Source organism: Etheostoma cragini, chromosome 4 (assembly GCF_013103735.1).
Source record: "Etheostoma cragini isolate CJK2018 chromosome 4, CSU_Ecrag_1.0, whole genome shotgun sequence".
NCBI classification, from domain to species: domain Eukaryota; kingdom Metazoa; phylum Chordata; class Actinopteri; order Perciformes; family Percidae; genus Etheostoma; species Etheostoma cragini.
Genome location: NC_048410.1, coordinates 18,699,312 through 18,716,418, shown reverse-complemented (window position 1 = coordinate 18,716,418; position 17,107 = coordinate 18,699,312). Strand labels below are relative to the sequence as shown.

Sequence of the window (17,107 nt, the reverse complement as noted above, 5' to 3'; positions counted from 1 at the left end):
AGAAATACAAACCTCGGCTTGGCTGGTCCTAACTTGGAAACTGCAGCCACCACAAGATATGTTATGTTTTTTTTCATACTATAAATATGGAAAATATGCTCAAATAACACAAACCCTTGGATTTTTTTCCCCTCGACACAGAATTTCCAGATACTCTGTTGAAAACAGTTTTTTTTTGTCTTTAGCAGTAGAAAATAAAGTTATAAATGAAACCAAAGTGACATCATTAGTACAGAGTGGTTTATTGGTTCATCAACTGGCAGGTTTGCCGAAGCACCATAAGAAACGATGAGCATGAGCCCGCCTCTTTATATTTCGATGGCATCAAGATGCATTCAGGAACAGTGGTATTAAACCATGAGTAAACAGTCCAAACAAAACTGAACACCTTCATGAAAGGGTTTAATATATCCTCAAACATAAGCACTACTTACACAGCAGCTTTTACACTTTAACAGCTGACTGTATTTTTCAGAAAACAGAAATTGAAAAGAATCGAAAGCAACCAACACTTATATCTGTTACACACTGAGAGAGGGGGAAGGGCAGAGGCTGCAGCCATAAACAGGGATTAGAGATGAACACGCAGATACCTACTTACTTTCATCTGAAATACCAGCCAGCCAGCCATCACCGTGCTGCTTTGGCTGTTGCTACTGTTGTGCTGTGTGTGCAAATACATCTGTGTGCAAGTGTGTAATCATGTGGTTGGTGGGTATGTGGGGTGAACAAATCAGCTTTGAGTAGTTGATCTGGAACAAAGTGGCCCAGGAAGCAAGCGAGTTGTGATTTTATTCCCTAATGTTCGTGAACAACATTTATAATCGGGGGTTTAGAGCACACAGGTAATCGAGGACAAGCAGATCTAGAGGGACTCTCAAATCAAAAAGCCACCAGGACACATAGACAGACAGTAAAGACGGACTGATACCATATGTAAGTATGGCTCACTGCAAAGAAATTAAGAAAAACAGAAAAAATGACTTTCATGAGAGAGCCAAAAGCTGGTTACAACAAATGTTAATTTCTTTCTCCTTTCCACAAACATGTATCTAACTTTAAGTGATCACACATTGTGGGCACGCTCACACGCTCAAACTTTTTTTAAGTGTTACTTTGGACAGGAAAAGGAGAATGGATTTCACTCATCATAAGAGTGTAGATACAGTGAATCTGTCCAACAGATTTCTGTGGACCAGCAGCAGGAGCTATAGTCATAATAAGTCTGGGCTGCAGAAATATGTGGCTTAAACCACATTACTATGATAGTGAGACTTGACTAAACTATCCAGTCATATGAGCTGCTTAGGAGATTTTCACCTTGGGGACAAGTAACCTAAACAGTGTGAACAACAATAGTTTTTCTGTTATTTAGTGTAACAAACAGGGGATTCTTTTTCACAGTAATGTTTTTCTGTCTCAGTCACAAGAGCAAAGAAACCACAAATCGCACAAAAGAGAAGAAAAAAAAAACACAAGTATTTGCTCAAGTACAGCAGAGAAGTGACTTTTCAGCTGGAAAAAAGTCAAGTCAAAGAAGGATACTGTGGGGCTTTGGTCCCAGTCCCATTTGTGTGTAAGTGCTACACAAGAGCAGAACAGACTGCTGCAGAATGTTAAACACAGGTGCTTTGCCAAAGTCAGCATTGTCCTGCTCACATTAAGAAAGAAATATAACAGCTTAACTCCATACAATATTTACATATTTTATCTCAGTGCATAATGGATATCTCTTCCATTTCTTTTTATCAAATCTATACAAGTCCATTTAGAAATCTCACTTCAGCGTGAAGCGTCACAGGCGAGGAATGCATTTGTTTAGAATTTGTACTCAATTGGTCTTGGCATCAGAAAGTCCCCAGCCAGCGGCTACCTTATTAAGTAACAGAAAGAAACTTTGTTTACATGCTGAGTGGTGGAAGGTCCCTGCTCATGTTACATTTCTGCCGGCTCAACTGCCGCAATAGCATTCATGTGACTGTCAGTGGCAGTGCTAGAGGCCTAACCATGCACAGACATTTAAACATGTATGTAATAAAAGAAAAACATGCTGTTTGAGGGAAAGAACAACTGGAACAGTATTAACGATTTTTTTAACCACAGAATATTACCATTAATCTATGTACTGTAGGACAATCTGCATTCCCAGCATCATACAAAACATCTGTACTGTAACAATCATATTATGACTTCTGAGGGGGCAGTTTGCTTTGCTTTTCTATAGAAACAATACTTTTATAGTATTGTTTTATAGAACGGGATTCCTCACATCTGAAAGACGCAAAACAAACCTGCAGCTCCTTCTTTACTTTTGACGTTGACACAAAAATCTTGCGTAGCTTGTGTAACTTTACCCTTTTCCATTTGAAACAGAATGACAGGCTGGGAAAACGAGATTATTAAAAAGGTGGGTTAAGCTTTTACTGTTAAGGTGGAAACAGATCCAATGTGTAAGTCTTTGCCCACTAGGTCGTTGGATTGGAGAGTCAAAAATCTAGATTATTACGCCTACTGGTGCGTGATACAGCAATCACTAACATTTGTGTTTTCAGAGAAAGTTCAGATATAAAAATACGAGAGAATATAAAACAGAATTTTTTGGCATTGATTGTTAAACCGGTAGGTCAAAACACAGAAAATCAGCTAACAGGTTGGCAGTAATTTTCATTTTTTCATCCATTATGTTCTGTGCATCACCTCTTTGCGGACATTCAGACTTCAGACAGGCGGCGGCAGTGGACACTTATTTTGGGGTGCGCTGCCTTGCCAGTCGCTTCATGAAGCAACACGTTACCGTTGCAATGATGACGATGCCCACAAACAAGGCAGAGGAGACTCCAATAACCAAAGGGATGAGGAGGAGATCAGCAGCTAGGAGAAGAAAAAATGAGAGAGAAAAACAATGTAAACTAACATTTGTAAAAGAAAAATCCATAATTTGAATTGTCAGACCTCTGCTCCCCTGCTCCTCTGTGCTCTGGCGCAACCGAGATAAGCAAACCACAGTTCATCTTAACACACTGCCCACACAAAGACGACACAGTGCTGGTTTTATGTAAAAAAGTAAAATTTAAAAAATCTGGAGGTGAAAGAGCAGCACTTGCCCCTAAACCCTGAATTTCTCCAGTGAAGCTGCTCAGCAGCAGACAGATCAGCCTGTAGTTGTATGGGCTTCCAGCTTCCAGATGGGAATGTGTTTAACTGTGGGAGTGTGAAGTAGTTATGGGCGATAGAAACGATATGCACTATAAACAACACACAAATTGGCCTACTATAGAGATTTTAATTATATTGCACTTTCGCAATAATCCATGTTGATGACACACTCTACCTGCGAAATTTAGCGCCACGAGCTGTTTGCTCTTAATACATCCATTGCTGTAACCGGCTGCAACGCATCAACATCATGAGTAAACATGGCTGAAAGCAAAACAGAGGAACTGGTGAAAAAGACCGGTGCAGCCATACCATGGAGCCTTTCATCAGCTTGACAATTCACTATATAACGGACGACTGGAATCTTGGCAGCCGCTGTTTGCAGACATGGGACTTCCCCGCTGAACATACACCAGTTTATCCTGTTCTCTGCATCTTGGAAGGGCTAACTAAGTATAGTGCCTTTTAGAATGGTTTGCACTAAAGGAAAGAAACCCAATACTTTAATCTTTTTCTTTGTCTCTGCAACTATTGTACTTGAATTTTTTTTATCTGCAACATTATGGTGTATAATTACAGTTTTTGCACAATAAATGTTCTCAAAACTACATACAGTGTCTCTTTTAACTACATAAGACCTCTCTTAAAAAAAAATACAATTAGCAGTTTGGCTTTCCTTAGGGTATATCTAACTTATTCTGAAATTGTTCTATAATAATTCATTTATCGTGATATATATCGTTATCGCAAGAGGCTAAAATGTATATCGCAATATCATTCTAAGCCATATTGCTCATCCCTAGGAAGGAGCAAGGAGAGCCGTGCTCTGATAGTCCATAAAGTGAGTCTCTGTTTAATCTGTTACATTTCTCCACGATCATATGATCATTACAAAACACATCCTTGGGAGACTCTTACCTCTGGCATAAAGGTACACAGTCACTGGCTTTGACTCTGCTTTTACCCCCGTGTTGTACCAGCCTCCATGTGGGACTTGACCCCACACCTGGGCACGACACACATACATGCCCTGGTCATCCATTGTTGCTGCGTGGACCCTCAGTCTGTAGCTGCTAGCTGACAGGCGGTCGACGCTAACCTCGCTACCGTTGGTGTAGATCTTTGCAACACCGTCGTACATGAGGCTGGCTACCAGCTTGGGGTTTTCCTCCACAGGCGGGTCTGGGAGAGTAACATCAGATGCTGGGCTCTGTTCCTTTTTGATAACAGGGATTGGCCAACGCAGCCACTGCACCTCTGTCTGGGCAGGACCTGTGGTTGTCACGGTGGCGTTGCAGATCAGGGTGATGGTGCTGCCTCGTTTTAACAGGGGGCCTCGAGGGAGCTGAGCCACAGCTGCAACTAGCACATCTGTAGAGGGAAGTGGTACATTCAAAAAGTTTATAGAAGGTAAACTGAACATCTGATAACTATGAGGAGAATCAAACCCCAGATTCCAGTTTGGGCAGTCCACCTTGTCCACTGGAATACTACACTGACTTATTATTTATCGCTGAGGTTCTTTTTTTAGTAAAAAACTTTTTTCAGAAAAAAATTGTAAGTTTTATGAATTTACTAGAATTTCTTACCTACCTATTCACTAAACCAACTCAGAAAATGTTATCACCAGTAGAGAAAAAGGGTAATAACTGATATATGAAGCCTGTGTGTCACTGAGGGCGTAAGTACAACAACTTACCGCTGCTCGTGAGGTTCACGGTGACTCCCTCAGACCTCTGGGTGAGTGTTGCAGGAGTAGCAGGGCCAGGGTTTGCTCTTCCAGCATACACACTGACCACACACCGATACACCCCTGAGTCTAAGGGCCTGGCTGCGAACAGCTTCAGAGAGTACCTCCGCTCAGCCACTTTTTCCAGAGAGCCCCAGCTTGCTCGGCTGAGGTCGTCCCCCCAACTCACAACACCGTCTGGGCTCATCCGGACCACCTCCACCTTAACGTAAAATACAATGTGTCAGTTTGTGTTGGATTGTGAATCAAAATGGGATTTATTTTAGGCGGTTTGCTAAAAACTGTGAATACTTTATTATTATTGCAGATGGATGCCGAAAAAGTTGCAAGGATGATGGATGGATGATTGATCAATCAAACGCCAACGTTATGAAAACCATGTCAATTTTATGACCGCTGCTGATGTTTGAAAGCCAATTCTCAGTTATGATTAATCAGAACTCTGCCTCCAGCAATTGAACGCATCACACAGGAAAATATTTGAAATCTATCTTTAATGCAACTTTGACAGAGAATAAATTGACTGTGATGGATTACCCACCAACGTCTGCAAATCTTTTGCAAACTGATATTCATGCACTGATTTAGAAAAATGAGACACAAATGAGGTTTATAAAACATAGGTATTACAAACTGATTGAAATATTTCACGTTCCCACTTTTGCTGATATGTGTTTGTACAAGAATTGATGCATTCACTTACATACTTGAAATTATTAAGATAACACTTAGTTATACTGTGCAGATGCAGGTCGGTCTGGAGATGCTATGCGCCAGGTTTTGTGCAGATCGTTTGCACGGTCTAGGAGGTGTTCGAAAAAGTTAGGTTTTGATAAATCCCAATTATTCACAAATAAAAATGTCTATGCGGAAATGGGCGTGGCCTATATCACAAGATCCAGTTGGATCCAGCAAACGCATAGATTCAAGGTTCAAGGTTCAAGAGTCTTTATTATCCCCTAGGGGCAATTTGTTGTGCAGCAGCACGTAACACACAGGTTATACAAAACAACAGCCATACATCTAAAAATAAATACAAAGACAACAAAAACAAAGACCACACCTCACATTGACTTGTTGAAAAAGCGTATAGCAGCTGGGACAAAAGAGTTTTTATGTCTGCTTGTCCTACATTTAGGATATATGGTTTTTAAATTTACAATGTACGTTTTCTTAAACGCGGTCTCTTCTGCTACAGCGCCACCTAGTGGTGGACGTTTGTCATTTTTTGTGGCTGAGGTCTTTGCGAGTTTTGGCACAGTCCTGAAAATGGCACACCCCCACCATATACGGTTTAGGCTGCAGCGGCAGTTTTATGTGGAGAGGAATAATAATAATACTGGAGAAGAATCCTTAGCAAAACAATAAGGTTCCACAGCCCTTCTGTGTGAACTGCATAGCCTTGCTACTGCGGTCCACGCATCCTCGGGCTTGGACCCCTAATAAGTCAGCAAAATGTGACAAAGTACCTCGACTCCCCCGGTCCCAGTTACATCGCTGCTTACTGATCCCCTCTTCATCCACTGAACCAGCAGGCCCGAGTTTACTTCAGGCGGCAGCCCCAACACCTCACAGGTCAGGATAAGAGGGGAACCAACTTGCAGGGTCACCCCCCCTCTGGGTGAGGATGTTATACTCAGAGACTCCGCTGGTGAATTAAAAAGAAGAAGCGGGAGAAAACTTAGTAAAAGTGAAAGTACAGGAAATCCTCTGTCATGGAGGGCTTCAAACAAGCACTTAGATTTTGACAGTAAATGTCTTCACAGGAAGCAGTACAGGAGTATAATTACTTCAGAGAAGGCCTCTGTAGTGCATTATATATTTATTGCTCAGGTTAAAATGGATTACCGGCTCAACCACAAAGCAAACATTAGAAATTGGTTAATTACAGCATGTAACAAAATGGAACACAATTAAAAAAAAGATTAGGAAAATTATATTTTCTGTATATAGCCTACTGTATTAGATTTTCCAGATCAGTGAAAGTGTTGTAAAATAAATCTGAGGGCTCCTATGATGCTTGAAGAGATAGTAAAGCAGGAAAAACTCATTTGTTGTTCTCTAAATAATGTTTTTGTTTTTTTAAACTTTGCTTTAATCTTGATATTCTTTTGTCATGCAAATTACTGCCTCCTAAAATTATTTAAATCACATTTTGGTTGAGCTGACACACTACAGATAGAGAATATGCAATCAGTGATGAGCGGTCACAAGACAATATTCCTAACCTGATGAAAACTCACTTTTACAACAGAGAAATAATCAAAAACCATAATAATGGTATTATATTATAATTATCTTAAACTTGTACCATAATATTTTTTTATTATTGCACAATGAAAAAGAGACTTATTGATGAAATTACTGTGTGGAGATACAAATAAAGCTCTGTGTAAGGAATTTAAAGGGTTTTGATATTAATAACCTTGTATAATTAAAAGATATAAACACTGGTCCATTGTGTGAGCAAAGTCCCATTTATCATTTCTCTAAACACAGGTCGTGTTAGAATAATAGACACATTATTTATGGGAACAAAAGGAGACTCGTCAGACTATTGTATTAGTCAGACAACAGGGGCCAGAAAATACAGAACTAAATAGTGCTTGTCAGCGAGCGTTGGAAAAAAACAATGCATGCATCAATGACATTCAATGCTTCAACTTCAATTTTATTACTGAAGAGAAAACAGCTGACCTAAATAAATTGTAGTTCCAATACTTAGTACAAAGAAGTTGTTTGTACCTCATCAGCAACATAAAAAGAACAATTATAAAAGAAATATCAAACTTACACACAGTATTTCCCTCTGAACAAACATATTAAGCTATATATATATATATATATATATATATATATATATATATATATATATATATATATATATATATATATATATATAAATAATGATGTAGTCATCCTCTTTACGGGCTACAAAAAGCCAAGGTGGGAGGAAAGATTACTTAATCCTTCAGATCTACACAAGCTCTTTAGAATTTAAAGTGAGCCAAGCGGCAGACAGCTATCGACCCTTCAAATCCAGCTGGATAATCAGCAAGAGAGCAAAGCATCAAGCTTTTCAGTCAAGCAGCTTGACAGCAGACATCATGAACACAAAGTGAGTTGAATTTAGAATAGTTTTAACTTCTCAAATTTGCTGCTTAAATTATAGTAAATTGTATAATAAAACAAAACCAGATATTTGATAAAATCACCTCGGGCTCTAAGTATTGTGATAGGCATCTTTCATAGATGGCCATCAGTAGACAAAAAGATTAATTGATTAATCAAGAAAAAAGTCAGCAGATTAATCAATAAAAAGAATAAATCGTACTTGCAGCTCTAATATTAAGATGTCCATCCATCCACCCAGCAAGGGAGGAGAAACCCAGCTATCCAGGCTGCTAATCAAAAAGCACTTAAATCAGCCAACAAGCTTGACTAGAGATGTGTATCCAGTTACCCGTTTAATCAGCCGCCCTACCTATCCAGTCGGTACACTACTCTGTCAGCCATTCAGTTAAGCTGTAAGTAACACAAACATTCAGGGCTTTATCCTGAAATCTGGAAAAAGTCCAATGTAATTAACAACACTAGTCCAGGCTGACTGACGCCACTGAGAAATCATATAGAGTCCTGAACTGACAAGTACAAACCAAATTTCTGCTGTTTTGCCTTTGTTCTCTCTGGTTTATTTTGTAACTGGGGCAACCAACTCTGTTTGATAAGTTCTTTCCACGGTTCATCCTACTCCATCCCAAATGTATGCTGTTTAAACATTGATCACTAAACAAAATAATGTGCGATATGCTTGTTGCAGTATGACTATGACATTTGCCAAATGCTGTCATATAGTTTTGGCAAATTTTAGCCTAAAGAACTGGCACAGTTTCAAAGTCACACTAACCTAGTTGCTGAACGGTCAAGTTGCCAATATCCAGCGTCCTCTGTGCTATCTTCTGCCACGATCGATCAGGGTCCCGAATCCACTGCGAGGCTTCGCAGAAATACGAGCCGCTGTCGTCCGGCTGCACGGCTCTCATCTTCATCACGTACATATCCTGTCCAGCCTCCCCATTCCTCTTCTCCAATATGATCTCTCCATCATTGTACCGCTTCTTGTACAAATGTCCAGGGATGACCCTCAGCAGCTTGTCGATGGAGATAATCTCTCTAACGGTGCTGACCTCCCCTCCTGCTCCACTTCCCAAACCCTCTCCATCACTACGCTTCCCAAACATGACGGACAGATGGGTGAGCTGCTCCGATTGGATGCCGGCTGAGCATGTCAGCGTTAATTCGGCCCCCTCTGGCACGGGCTGACCGGCGAGTACACGGGAAGAGCTAATCTGGAGTGTGTCGGGGATCACTGCAGGTGAACAAAGAGACAGAGACAGACAATTACATTACAATAAGAGGCCAAAGGAGCCAGATGGGAGGAAAAATATGCCAATTTAAATTTGTATAGCCTGTATGCTGTTTAGATGTTTCTATGTTTAGAAGCTGAAGGGACTGCAAGCCGTTTACCACCCTTAGATTTGGGCTATTTAGACTAGCTTTGCCATAAAAAGGGGGTTAGCTGGCTATGATGAAGATATAACACTTTAGTAGTAAAACCTGCACCCAGCGTCTTACAAACATAAACTTAGTGGTACACAAAGAAAATAGAAACAGAGTTGGAAGCCATGTGGAAAATTGTCAAAAAATGTTGGATAGCGTGAGCAAATAGATCTTCGTAAAAAGAAAGAGTAACAGAAAGAAAAAATCCAGATGGCAAGAATAAATAACAGCTCAGACAGAAGGAATGCCATCATGTGTTATAATAATAATAATTAATAAATGTCATCCATCTGGCTGACATACTGCAGAGTTGCTGATAACATCTTCTCATACGGTAACCCCCATGACAGAACTGTAATACAGTTTGCTGGTTTCCACTATACGTCACAGCTAAACTATGATGAGTTTGGGACTTGGTTTGGGAGTCGTTTGAACAAGTTGCAGTTGTGATATAATACAAGAGTTTTGGTACCGATACCAAAACAATTATTTTCCAATGCATCACTGTAATAAGTATGTCGATGTTTTATACCAAAAAAACTTTTTTTCAATTAGGAAAAGAAACTATTGCTCTCAGATGTTGAATGTTTGAACACAAGCAGCCATACAAGAACCTAAATAATACACTTAACTCAGGAACGATCTGGTCAAAGAATAATATCACATTTATTTCATGTATTTTAATAGACCTATTGCATCTGTTTTCAAATCTTTCTAAAGGTAATGTGACTGTTAATATTCTGTCAATTCAACTTTATCATTCGGATCTCATCTGTATTATTGATCCCTGCTTACTTTCTTCATGCTTTATGTCGGAGTTGTATGTTTGTGACCTCTGTTATATGTTCCATGTACTGATGCTGATATCTTGGCTCTCCTGCAAAAGAGAACTCTAATCTCAGAGAGGCCCCTCTGTATTTTATATTCAACAAATCCCACGAAAAGACTAAAATCCACAATGAATAGATTTCACTACAACTATGATGTATCTTATTCCTATGTGGCAAGAAACTCTATCGTTCCCCCCCAAAACTATTCAATATATATTCCATTTCATTCCATTTTATTAAAAGTATCTAATTATAACAGAAATCTCAGGACACCTATTATATAGTGTAGGTCTATACAACATATCATTTACAGAAACCCAGCAAGAGCAATTGAACGTATTACATATATCTCTCTTACCTTTGACAGGCACGGTGGCGCTGTAGTTTCCTTGGTAGGTGCTGTCTGTGCTGGGTGTGTAGCACTCGTACTTCCCCTGGTCTTCAGCCCGGAGCCTCTGGATCACTAGCCGGACTTTGTCCCCTGAGTCCCTCTCCACCCTCACCTCCCCACTCCTCACCCGGGCCTGGAAAGGGGCGTAAGGGAAGCCCTTGTCCCTGGTGGACACCACTCCCATCTGTCTCCCAGCAGCATCATCCCTGTAAAGGAACCACTCAAAGTCCTGCGTACGTGAGCCTTCGAACCCTGATACAGTGCAGGGCAGGGAGAGGGGGAACCCTGCAACGCGGTAGATGGTCCCAACAGGAACAGATACGTCGCGACACACAGCGTACTGGAGCACTGTGAAAGAAAAATTGTGAGAGAGCGAGAGTGTGAAAGATGGTGACGAACGAGCAGGAAAAATTGAAAACAGTAACAATGTGTATTTCTGTTCTGGTCACAGTATCAAAGTACAGCATGTTTGGTACATACGTTCTCGGATCAATATATTCTGAGCTCATGATCGGCTAACAGGGAATCAATATATTAAATAGCATAGGAGAAAAAGGAGTGGGCCAGCTTCCTCGGAATACAATGACATTATTTATAAATTAAATACGATCATCTTAGTGAGATTCCTGGCATAAACTAATGGCAATTTGGGTTAATTCAAAAGAAACATTTCCATAATAAACAGAATAAAACTAGTTTGTTCTCTCACAGTGCATTGAGCTAGTTTCAGCTGAAAACTGGTTGTAACTCACTCCACTACAGTGAAAATGACATTCAAAAAGGGCAAATGTTGTCAATAACAATAATTATTTTCATTATTGATTTAAATTACAATTATATTCTCAAACAATTCATTAACCTGTCTATAAAAAAGGTCAGAAAACATTGTATGCTCATTTTAATACCTCAAATTTTGAGCAGCTGTGTGATTATATAGTATTTAGAAATGTTAAAATACACAAACGACATTTTTCAGTGCCTAAAGCAGCAAGAACAGAAGGTCACTAAGTGCAATGTTTTAGAATGAGCTTAAGTTAACATCTCCAAACTGCAAATCACACTGTAACTGACTTCACTCACCCATAGAGTCCTGCTATGGAAATATAAAAACCACAAAACAAAACAAAAGATAACAAAATGGACATAAGATAAAGAAAAATTTAAGAGTAGCTGTAAACAAACTATGAAAGTTGTGTACATTAAAAACTAGGGACGCACCGGTCTTTTTCTGAATTCAGATTCCTAACTCATGGTATTAGCTGATGCCAAGTAACAGTGCTCTCTTTTCCCCCAAATTAAAAAGCAAAAAGCAGAAACACTGATTATTTTATAGGGACTTTAAACAGAAACTGTATTTTCTGTGGCTTGGTCACATCAGAGGTGAGTACCAGAATTCCTATTCCAAAAATGGTGTAAGATAATTAAATAAATTCAAAGCTAGAAACATACAATTCGATATTTATTGACATTTAGTTTTTAAAGTGGACAACCAGCCAGAGGTCACATAACTGATCTCTTAAATAGCTTGTTCCATATTGTGGGAAGAAACCATAAAAACATGTTTTATTGTTGGTTGCTTACCAACTGATTTAAATTTACAAGTGGTGCTAAAAGCTGAGAAATAAAAATCATCATCTCAAAATTTAAATAAGGGGTATTAATCCAAACATAACAGACAACAAACACATACCCACAAACTGACACTGAAAAAAGGTCAGCACCAAACTAACACACACCTGTTAACCGTTCACCTAAAGCTGATTAAACTACCTGAATAACTAGAAATACTAGATGGGAGAAGTTTGGCACTCCACGCCTGTCTGCGTCTGTGTCTCTGTGTGTGTGTGTGTGTGTGTGTGTGTGTGTGTGTGTGTGTGTGTGTGTGTGACCAAAAGACAACTGGAGCTTTCTCACAGGCCGAGTGACGGCCTGATAACCAAACGCCCATAGATAATGACATGGAGGACTAGTGGGAGACTTAAGCGGATCACGTCCTAATTAACATTGGGCTCAGACTGATACCGCGGCTCATGATAATGCTCAGTTCGGCCTGGAGTAGAAACTGTGCAACACGGAGGAGCCCCGATTTTCTAATTAAGACCCCAGATGCATGTTGGACCACAAGACTGATACACGGAACCTTGTCTATTTGTTTATTAGATGTGATTCATTTAAATTGTTATTAATGTGAGCAGGGAGATGAGAACTCTTTCAGTCATTCAATCTGATATGTTATGTATAAATTGTTTTTTTAAACGTATCTAAAATGTGAGGTTATCTTTATCCATCTCTGCTTGGTATGGTTAAGTGTCATATTCTAAAATAAACAAGTGATAAAAGCATAAAATGGCAGAAGTCAAACTATGAAACTAGAGACATTAAAAGGGTATTTACATTATGTAAATAGCATTTAGAGCCCTACTGATATCACTTCACTCCACCAGGAACTCAGTTTCCTCAGTCCTCAGTGAGTTTAGTTTGATGGTCAGAGGACTGTCCTGTCACTTTTGCATTTGGATTGTTATGTAATCAAATAGAACACACACATGCGATAACGTGTCCCAGAGAAGCTGCCCTAGGTGTACGTGCACACAAAATGTCCAACTCATGAGAATAAATCTGCAAATGATATCTAAATGAATCTAGTCGGATCGGTCGGTCGGAAGAATCATCCAAATGCATCTCCATGTGAGATGGCGAGGCGGTTTTAGCCATTGTGTGCAGAGCAAACAGGTACAATGCAGACTGCACAGCTGTACTCACCCCAGTGTACAAATACGAGCAATGGTGTTTTCATCGAAGCCGTCATCATCCAGATGGATTACGTTGACTCAGATGTCTCTCTCCGTGTTGCTCTGAGCGTTTATCGCCTAACATACTTCATCCCCCGCGGAGGCCAACTATAAAAAAAATAAAAGAACGACAGAGATGACCGATTTATTTTGTGAAGGAAAATAAATGATAACGTGCAACAGCAACACACCGATTGCACAGAGAGGAGAGAATGAGCGCCATCAGCTAACTGCAAGGCGGATGCATATTAGTAGATGTAAGCAACGCTGCAAATGTAATCACCTTATTCACGCACTTTCGCATCTCCGACAACACACCGTCTGCTCCATAGTATCCCGGTTTGCTTTTAGATTAGACCGCCTCGACAAGCATTCAGTACAGCCCGGCCACGGAGGGGTTAGTGTACGGGAGCGTGGTTTGTGTGTTTGTGTGTGTGTGTGTGGAGGAGGAGGAGGAGGAGGAGGAGGAGGAGGAGGAGGAGTGGATTCAAAAAGAAGGAGGAGCATGCATGCATGCAAAATAGGCCCCACAGATCGGTTCCTGAGCGAAATGTCAAACTGGTGCTATTGGTCAAGAAAGCGACGGTGACATTTTTGAACCAATGATAATAGAGTGTTGTGTAGAGTTTGAAACAGTAACGTCAAACCGCGAGGGGGCGCACATGGTTAAGGTCCAGAAGTGTTTGCACAAAGTCCTTTTTCTGCATGAAAGGAGCTGATAAGTCTGGAGCATCAGTTGGCATACCTGATAATGATTAAATAATTAAAAAAATGAAATGAAATAAAAAAAACTTTAGCAGATGTTTGGTGCCTCTACCTGCTCCTGATGGTAAAACGAAAACCACTCAAAGGTGCAACAATGTTAGGGCTCACTTATGTAGTTTCCGGGGGGACTTTATTGCGCTTGGTAGTATACCGGTTTCCTTTTTTCCCTTTTTCTTTCTTATCTATTTTCAGAAAGATCACTGATCCTATTTTTGGATGGTGGGACCATTCTGCAGGCAATGTATCCATGCATGTACTTTTTTTCTGAAACGCCACGATGGGAGTCAGTGTGTTACCATAGAAGTACCACTAACATATCTACATCTAGAATATCTTCAAATGCCTATTTTAGCTACTTATGGATGTGCCTTGTTTTGTTTTGCTCTTTTGCATTGTTGAATTGTAATTGAAAAACTCAATAAAAACATTTGTCACAAAAAAAAGGTGCAACAATGTCTCTGTCTTTTTCAGGTCTGTAAATATAATACAAAAATTGAACCTTTTATTTAATTTTCACGTTTTAAAATGCATTATTGATGCCAAAACTGAAAATTAGAATAACTCCGTGGCTAATAGAGTAGCTACACCCAGGTGTATCCATTCCAAAATGAAAACCAAAATGAAACTGAATCGGAAGTTAAGTTTGCATTGCCATTTTCAAATTGGCAGACAAAACCTACCTAACAAAGCAAACTTGTTTGTTTTTTAATTTGAATCGCATGATTTCTATCTTATCTTAAAAATATAATGGGATCGGCAGTTCAGATGCTCTGTACAGTACCCATCCAAACCAGTAGGCAGGACATTTCAAAAGAAATTATTCCACTGTCTGGATTGCTAATCAATCCCAAATAAAGAACCAGTAGGTAGAGTACAAAGCACAGGTGCTAAACAATAAAATGAATGATGGCTGAATCCCAATAAGCTGCTACGGTTTCGTGGTCCTGGTGTAGTGCAAGGGTCCCTGTCCCACTGTCGTGGCTTACCGAGCCACTAAAACAAAGTCATTGTTATTTGTTATTAGTAACACTTAACAATAAGTATAATGAGTAAAACATTTCTGCTGACAAAAAGACCTGTTGCTCACAGTTAGCTCTGTGCATGTGAATGTACACACCTGTGTTATTTTTGTATTTGTGTGTATATGTATACCGTCAAGTAATTATGCATTTTTCATATATTTGTGTGTATTTTTATATACATGCCTTGTGTGTCTTTATGCATTTTGAACGTGTGTTTGTGTGTTTGAACATATTTGTGTGTGATGCATTTATCATGGCCATAAGAATTGCAGTTGGACTATTTTATTCAACCACGAGATGGCGCCAACCAATTGCAGTATTGAGAGCTCAAAACATCTACACATAAAGGACATGGTAACATATGTTACTTCAAAACAATAAACATTAGAATATAAAAAAGAACTGCTTCAGATTTGCTGTCTGTCAGTGTTACCCTTAGAATGATAATATATGAAGATGCTGATTGATAATGAAGACAACTTTTAGTAAAAGTACACAACATATATTGATATCCAACTATTTTCAGTTATTGGTTTCTAAACCCTGAATTATCCAAACAGTATGTGAGGCTTCTGCAACAACAATGTTCACGAGCTGACAGTGATGTAAAACAGCGATAAAACCCAACTAACATTTCTGTGGCCTGCAAAGGCAGCGCTGCTACATTCCCGCCTTCTCTGTCTCATTTGTTTTTGTTTCCCTCAAAGGATAGGCAATATATGAGTCTAATCAGCTATTTAACTATTTTTCCACACTTTAAGTGGAGTCAGGAGAAATATTAAATCTTATTAGAGTAGAAAATATGAGAAACATTACAGCTGAATGGGGCAGGATATATGCTCCTTAGCATATGCTGCTTAGAGCACACCTCATTAGTGGTAGCAGTTGTCCTCCATACTGTCTAGTTTCCTTTCCTTTCCTCTCCTCCTCAAACCTCTCCTCACTTTAGGCCACATGGAAACATGGATGACTTCACAGTGTGGCTCTGCAGCGAGAGAGGGGAAGTCATTAGGGTATTCTGGGTTAACAAGATGGCAAGCAGGATATGCAGACTTCAGCAGGAGCCTACACCAGCACTGAGGGATGGCACTCATGCAGAGTAAACTTCCTCAGTCTTACAGCTTCTAATGTATCACAATTTTTTAATAGAGTTGGACAGTTAGAGCATGATGTAGTCTGATCCACTTCCAAGGAAATAAAACTCACAAAGCTCCACTCTGTTTTTTGTTCACATTCAGTAGGTATATATTGCCTGTCATAATATATGACAGGCAATCTTATAATTCCAAAGTCTGCTGGTAAAATTGTTTAATTCCAACAATTCATTTTTGAAGGTGTACTCTACTTGAGTATTATCATATTGCTACTTTAAACTTCTACTCTACTACATTTGTTTGAGAGTTATAGTTACTAATGACTTTACAGATGGCAATTTTAAAAACCTACCATAAGCATATAAAATATGATGCAATAAAGCATTCATTGTTTTGTTTCTTTCTTTCTTTCTTTCTTTTATTTTCTTTTACATTGTGGTTTTGCTAATTTTACTTAAGGCTACATTACTTGATTTTCTGGCCACTTGGGGCCAACAGCACCAACTGAAACCACACCATCTGACATAGTTTACCTTATAAAGGTTTTATGGCAAACACTGTAGCAAATTATTGCCTATTTACACATTCAGCAGAGATATTTGGAGATCTCTTTCTGGCCACCTGACAAATATAAGTCAAATATTCACCTTCTTTTTAGCTATACATTGGTTCCACCAACTGCTGAGGGTAATGTCTGTCTCTAGCTTGCTGGTTATTTGACTACCTTCATCGGCTAATCAAACTTTG

General features: G+C 39.4%; 1 protein-coding gene across 2 annotated transcripts; it reads right to left on the bottom strand.

The window, feature by feature from the left end:
• Nucleotides 1-2,349: 2,349 nt before the first annotated feature.
• Nucleotides 2,350-13,922, bottom strand: igsf8 (immunoglobulin superfamily, member 8). 2 transcript variants are annotated; one of them, XM_034868209.1, is made up of 8 exons: nt 13,763-13,922; nt 13,451-13,587; nt 10,655-11,035; nt 8,814-9,275; nt 6,376-6,554; nt 4,856-5,108; nt 4,075-4,527; nt 2,350-2,871 (listed from the first exon to the last, which is right to left on the bottom strand). In XM_034868209.1, exons 2-8 carry the CDS (start codon nt 13,497-13,499, stop codon nt 2,744-2,746), a joined length of 1,905 nt encoding a protein of 634 aa, XP_034724100.1. In that variant the 5' UTR covers nt 13,500-13,587; nt 13,763-13,922; the 3' UTR covers nt 2,350-2,743. The 2 variants fall into 2 exon arrangements, with proteins under 2 accessions (XP_034724100.1, XP_034724101.1); XM_034868210.1 differs by lacking the exon at nt 13,763-13,922 and having other exon boundaries at nt 13,451-13,591.
• Nucleotides 13,923-17,107: the final 3,185 nt, after the last annotated feature.

Excerpts from the sequence above, each read along its gene's own strand:
- igsf8 (XM_034868209.1), bottom strand. The coding sequence starts at position 13,499 with ATGATGACGGCTTCGATGAAAACACCATTGCTCGTATTTGTACACTGG. Across the intron at positions 9,276-10,654 it reads CGCCACCGTGCCTGTCAAAG|TGATCCCCGACACACTCCAG; the intron begins GTAAGAGAGATA and ends GTTCACCTGCAG. Across the intron at positions 4,528-4,855 it reads CGTGAACCTCACGAGCAGCG|ATGTGCTAGTTGCAGCTGTG; the intron begins GTAAGTTGTTGT and ends TTCCCTCTACAG.